The 6,704-nt window shown below is 42.3% G+C and overlaps 1 protein-coding gene across 1 annotated transcript; it reads left to right on the top strand.

Moving 5' to 3' along the window:
* Positions 1-566: 566 nt before the first annotated feature.
* hrh1 (histamine receptor H1) lies at positions 567-2,193 on the top strand (the record flags this gene model as incomplete). The annotated part of the gene is made up of 1 exon (XM_016484607.1): positions 567-2,193. A coding segment is annotated over one exon (1,614 nt), but the record flags the coding sequence as incomplete, so codon positions are not given.
* Between the last annotated feature and the right edge of the window lie 4,511 nt (positions 2,194-6,704).

Genomic DNA, 6,704 nt, shown 5'->3' with positions numbered 1-6,704 from the left:
CATTTTCTTTTCTCATCCAAATTGGGCATATTACAAATCCAGTGACAAAAAAAAATGATATTTGAATGTATAAAGATGGTGAAAACTGTCACATTTGTGCAAAAAAAAAATTGTTATGAAGAGCCCTGACTACATAATACACTTATATAGACAGGCAAAACTACCAAGGAGACAGAGAGGCTAAGACCTGAGATGAGAGGCTAGACCAGACACAGACAAGGGTTTATTAATGTCTAGGCTTTTATTTATGGTCAAGCATGGATAGAAACCGTCTTTCTTAGCAACGAGACAATGTGTGTCTCACATATTTTCTGATCATCCATGGTCTCCGCGACTGCTTCTTAACAAACCTGCTTGCGTCTGTGCTGTCGTAAGACCATGACATTTCAGACATGTGGACTGAGCACAGCTCGCTGGCAACATCGGTAATATGGATGTCTCCATTCACTGTAGTGAGTCACACATCAATAAGTGCACATTACGCACAAGAATTCAACTTGATGCATTCTCTTTGGTTTTGTTTTTCAGAAACCCCATTATGTGGATATGACTTTTAAAACCCATAATGTGACACATTGGACTGCTCAATGGAGACGACTACGATACTCACCACGACAAACAGCCAAGGAAAAAGAATTCTTCAAGAGCATTCCGAACCCAACGTAACAAGTCTTCTGAATGCGTCCGCTCCCTTCCACCATCACATGAACAATGCGGTGCTGGGCATTCTGCTTGGCACACTGTCCCTTCTGACGGTTATCATGAACCTGCTGGTTCTTTTTGCCGTTAGAAAGGAACGGACTTTACACACGGTAGGGAACCTCTACATCGTCAGCCTCTCGATAGCGGACCTCATTGTCGGGGCTACAGTCATGCCCTTGAATCTGGTCTACCTTCTTGAGGACGAGTGGAAACTGGGTCATGTCATTTGCCAGTTCTGGCTGGTCATGGACTATGTGGCGAGCACGGCCTCCATTTTCAGCTTGTTCATCCTTTGCTTGGACAGGTACCGCTCCGTACGCCACCCCTTACAGTACTTGAAGTATCGGACACGGGGAAGAGCGACGCTGCTGATTTGTAGCGCGTGGCTTCTCTCCATGACTTGGATCATTCCCATCCTGGGCTGGCGGATGTTTGCTCAGGTCGACAGGAAACCAGAGCTGGAGAACCAGTGCGACACGGATTTCCGCTTTGTGACCTGGTTCAAAGTTCTGACAGCCATCCTCAACTTCTACATTCCTTCCTTTCTGATGCTTCTGTTCTACTCGCAGATTTTCATCGCAGTCCGCGATCATTACAGAGAGTGGGAGAACTTTGCTGGTCCGAAGGTGAAAACAGAAGCAGATGACACATTACATAATGGAATGCAACTGCAGATAACCAAAGCCTCGGAGAGAGAGAGTCTGGCTTCACAAGCGTATTCTCAAAACGAGGGCCTACTGGATCAGTACAGCTTGGAGCAGCCTTACAACTCGAGGGACAATAACGAGGACACTACCGATTCCTTGTCTGAGCCAAAGAGGAAGAGTTGCTACAAGAAGAAACCAATGTTCAGGCTTTCGAAACGCACGAGAAAGAGCGTGCAAGACTCCAACGAGATTTCGTTTCAGAGCGACGATGGGGAAACCATTGCTGAAGGCCCGCCATCATTATCTCTTGCCTTTCTGCAGAATAACCCTCAGCCCAAAACGTGCATAAATGTGAACAACTGTAATGTGTTAGTGCCAAACTCTGTTGGCAAAATGTGCGAGAGTGCACCGACTGTGCATGTCGATAATTACACCACGGTTCTCTGCAATCACAGCACACCACCGTCACCGCCGTCGCCATGGGCTGAGAACAGCCCTCCGCTGGACGCCACCAATGCACACCCCGTCAAACAGACATGGCTAAAGCTCTGTGAACAGTCCAAGCAGAGCATCCACAGCATGCGTATCCGAAAGGAGCGGAAAGCCGCCAGGCAGCTTGGCTTCATCATTGGCGTCTTTATGGTGTGCTGGATCCCGTACTTCATCACCTTCATGGTCACGGCCTTGTGTGAGACCTGTGTGCATCATGACCTTCATATGTTCACAATTTGGCTAGGGTACATCAACTCCACCCTGAATCCCTTCATATACCCACTGTGCAATGAAAACTTCAAAAGGGTGTTCAAAAAGATATTTCATATTAATAGATAAAGTTTAGGAGAAAAACTGCCCGTCTGCTCCACTGGTGCTTTCTGAAGCGTTTCTTGTTACATGTTTGTACATTGGTAGTTCTGTGCATCTATGCTTGTGTTATTTTTGGGCATCTTGTATGTACAGAGCAATTTTTTTATTTGTTGCCGAGTGTCAGTTTGACACGTCTGCAATCTGCATCAGATTATATGATAGATTTATTCAATCCATAGTGTTTTAAAACTGGCTGTATTTGAGCACTTATGTTGCTGCTTCAGCACTTAGACCTGATGTAATCATGGTTAAGTAACAACTAGTTAAACAACACTAAAATGACACGGACACCTGAATCTTTGCCATTGAGAGTGATGTACGGTCAGGACAACTTGGGTTTGGTGTGTTTAATGCAGATCATTGTTTAAAAATGCCCTGGCATTGATTATGTTTAAGTAGCATGTGCGGTGCATATATATTTTACAGGCAGATTAATTAAATATGAGTTTGGTCAAAAGCAAATGCACATTGTCTGCAGAGAGCTGGGAAATGCCGCATACAAACAGGTTGAACATTGAAATTCTGGGTGATAATCAAGTATGTTCGGAATAGCACGTGACCTTGTAGTTTTGAAAGGAAAGCAGTGGTGTATATACTATGCATAAATTGTCCATATACATAGAACTCCTGGATTATTTACAATGCAGTGCATTTCAGCTGATCTTTGTTTTTAATATAAAAAAATGATGATGAACAGTGATGATTAAAATAAATGTATAAACTGTAACATCTAATGTAACTCATTATTTGATTAAACTGCGATATGTGAAGACATTTTAAAACATTTTTAGACATAATGACTGCGTCCGAAAGCTTAGGCAGCTGACTTGTTGCTTAGCTGCCTTATCAGGCAATGAATTTGCAGGCAGCATTTGTGCATGAAGGTACCTCACGAAAATGACTGCGGACAGACTTCTGAGGCAGCAGGAAGGTTTAATGATCTACAACAAAATAGAACGAGTTTAGGTGATAACTAAACAAATATTTAATCACTATAATTACTTGCTTGAAATACCATCAAAAGTGGAAAAAGTTGGTCAAAAGCACACTAAATGAGCACCAACCACAACTTTCAGATGCCATCTTTTATTATAAGATATTATAGGTAGTGAAGGATTAATCTAGCTGCCTTCAGAAATTGCTAAGATGAAGGCAGCTCACGATCATTGGATTCGGATGTGCCTTGTTGCCTTCCTACCTCTGTAGGCAGCATTTTTAATTTTTCGGACACGGCCAGTAACTGGATGCCTCTGGTTGATGAACAATGTAACATTAAGGTCATGTGAAAACAAGATAAAAAAAAATGTTTCATACTGCCACTATATCACATACAAAACATGCAATAAACAATACACAGCAGAATGCTGGTATCCATTTCAAAAATACTGCATTTGCATGCCTGTGCAGCGATGAGGTGGTGAAACAGACTACAAATACTTCATGTTATGATAAAGCAATTATACTATACAGTATATAATACTAATGCAGTGCATTGCGTAGTCTCATTTAGTTCTCTTTTTTTCTTCTAACAGTTTGCATTGTCAGCCCTCAATTAGTGCCTGTCACTTTCTGTGAAACCACGTGATTGGTTAAACCAAAATGCCATTCTTGCTATAACTAGACTCAATTAGATGGTTTTCTTCAAATAAACTGAGAAGTGTGTTTTGGCAAATGTGGCAGATGACTCGCATTTTGAAAACCACTGGTTCACATGACAACATGGTTTTGATGTTAAATACTCTTAATTTATTACTCTAACAGGGTATGCATGGTACCAAGTATGGACGGTTTAAGGAATAAACAGAAGAAAACACAATACATCAATATGTTCTCTAAATGTACAGGTTTAGGGAGCAGATGAGTTGTAGCAACACTTCCAATTGAAAATGCAGCTTTCAACTGATCTCTATTTTGCATACAAACGAACAGACAAACAAATACATACATAGATAGATAAATAAATAAATAAATAAATAAATAGTTTAAGGCTTGAATAGCTATACTCCTGTCACGATTCACTGGAACATGGACGAGGAGTAAACTTTGAGAAAACAGACTTTAATAAATAAACCAATGGGGATACAGACTGGAACATGGAATGACGTTAGACAGCGGATGCTAGAAACAGGGAAACACAGGGCTTAAGTAATCGGGAGGCAAATTATATAATTAATAACACAGCTGAGGCATATAGAACTAAATCAACATAAGGGGAGGGGAGGGGGCGCTCTGGAGGCCCCTCAGGACAGACACGGGACGGCAGGCCTCCAGAGCAGTACCCGTTCCAGGACCCATGGCGGATCAGGCAGACTAGGAGGCCATGGCAGAGCAGGGAACTCAGGGGGCCATGGCTGGACGGTCTCCGTGGCCTTGGCCTCACCACTTGGCCCGGCCACTACAGATGGACCCATACAAGCCCCCCCCCCAAAAAATAAATCCTTGGGAGAATATAGTCTTTAGAGGCCCTCCGTAGGCCTAACTCGGGAACAGTGGCCCTCCCTGGGCTTGACTTGGGGACTGGAGCCTTCCTTGGGCTCGACACGGGAACTGGAGCCCTTTCTGTGCTACACTCGGGGACTGTAGCCTTCTCTGTGCTAAATTCAGTGACTGGAGTCCTCTCTGGGCTAAACTTCGAGGACTGGAGCCCTCGCTAACTTAGGAGCGGCCGGCGGGCTTGACTGAGGAGCGGCCGGCGGGCTTGACTGAGGAACGGCCGGCGGAGGGATTCCGGATCGGGATCGGAGACTCTCCAGACACCAGATGACCACCTTCTTCCAGTCGAGGTTGGTGGTGTCTGGGAGTTCCACGGGGAGGTGGTATATGATCCCGAGCCGGAACAGCATCACCAGGGTCTCCCCATCCAGGGAGCTGGCTAGGGCGAGCGGCACGAATACCCTTGCGTAGGTGATCGGGTCGCGAGCCACGGCATATGGGCGGGGAGAAACGAACAGGAAAAAACAAAAGACTTTCTAAAATGGGAAAAAAAAAACGGGGAGAGGGGGGCGCCACTTTCGGTCCTCTGTTCTGTCACGATTCACTGGAACATGGACGAGGAGTAAACTACAAGAAAACAGACTTTAATAAATAAACCAATGGGGACACAGACTGGAACATGGAATGACGTTAGACAGCAGACGCTAGAAACAGGTAAACACAGGGCTTAAGTAATCGGGAGGCAAACAAGATAATTAATAACACAGCTGAGGCATATAGAACTAAATCAACATAATCAGGACCAGAAGAGGAAACTAACCAAATATGGGCATGGAGAAACTAGGGCAAGGAAGGCACATGGGGAAGGAAAACACGGAACACAGGACTGACAACTAGCAACAAGAAGAATATGGAAATATCTTTTACCTTCTGATCACACTGTAAAAAAGTGATGTTCTTCCTCAGTATTTTTCCCATAACTGTGTTACATATTTTTACTTTTGCATCTCAGGTAAATGTATTTGGATGTAAGGATGTTGAGGTATTTGTATTGGAAAACAAAAATGCTTTTTTTTTTTTTTTGCAAAATTTTATGCTATGATTTAGAACATTTTAAAGAAAACCTTGTCTAAAAACTTAAGCTGTGTTTGTGGCATACTGATTTGTCATTTTGATTAAAACCGTAAAAAGTTAGTAAAAACAAAGTGTTGAATGGTATTGTAGACTAATGCACGTGCATTAGAAGCCAAGGGGGAAAATGTACCAACGTTTAAAAGCAGAAATATCAGATTTTTTACTAAAGCATGTACATGAATTCAGTAAAATGGGTTATTTGATCTGTAAAATGATTAAAATTGTCATTTTAAGTGTGACTAGTTTAGGTAGATGAACTTGTGTTTATGCATTATTAATGTAATTCCTGTGTGTGGAGATTACGTCACCTCCCTTTCTGTTGGTGCAGATATCGGGATATTTACCAGGTTTGCTATTATGATATATTGTTATTATATTATGATATTATGTTATTTAAAGTTGAAAAAAAAAATAGACATATAACATGCTAACATGTGAAGTGTTTACAAGTTATGCATACACTTAGACACACTTACAGTTTCATATTTTTATTGTTTATTTGTGATGCCACACCTGACACAGTCTTCCATTGCAAATGCATTACTCTAAACACAATTTAATCTGTATTTGTATGTAAACTAGCTTTAAATGATACTAGTTAAAGACCTTGAGTCATGCATACAGGACGTCCCAGTACAGGACTCTACAGAGGCTGGATGCTGAAGGAGTGCTGCTCATCTCGACTGACTCCAGAGCTCAATTACAGCTTTGGTAAATGTGTCTTGTATCTGAAGCAGGAGTCTGGATTTTCTGGCTGAGTTAGTTCATATCGCCCGTCTGCTTTGCACGGCACCCGACCCGACATATGAACCGATTTATCGAATACAGTTAAAATGAAAAGGAACAGCGTTTATAAGTTTCTATCAGTATTTTCTTGTCTAGTTGTCTGTGTTTTCCTTTTGTTTTGGATTTTTGTCTTTTATT

The sequence above is a fragment of the Sinocyclocheilus anshuiensis genome, unplaced genomic scaffold, assembly GCF_001515605.1.
Source record: "Sinocyclocheilus anshuiensis isolate Anshui unplaced genomic scaffold, SAMN03320099.WGS_v1.1 scaffold1805, whole genome shotgun sequence".
In the NCBI taxonomy this organism is placed as follows: domain Eukaryota; kingdom Metazoa; phylum Chordata; class Actinopteri; order Cypriniformes; family Cyprinidae; genus Sinocyclocheilus; species Sinocyclocheilus anshuiensis.
This window is presented reverse-complemented; position numbering and strand designations above follow the sequence as displayed.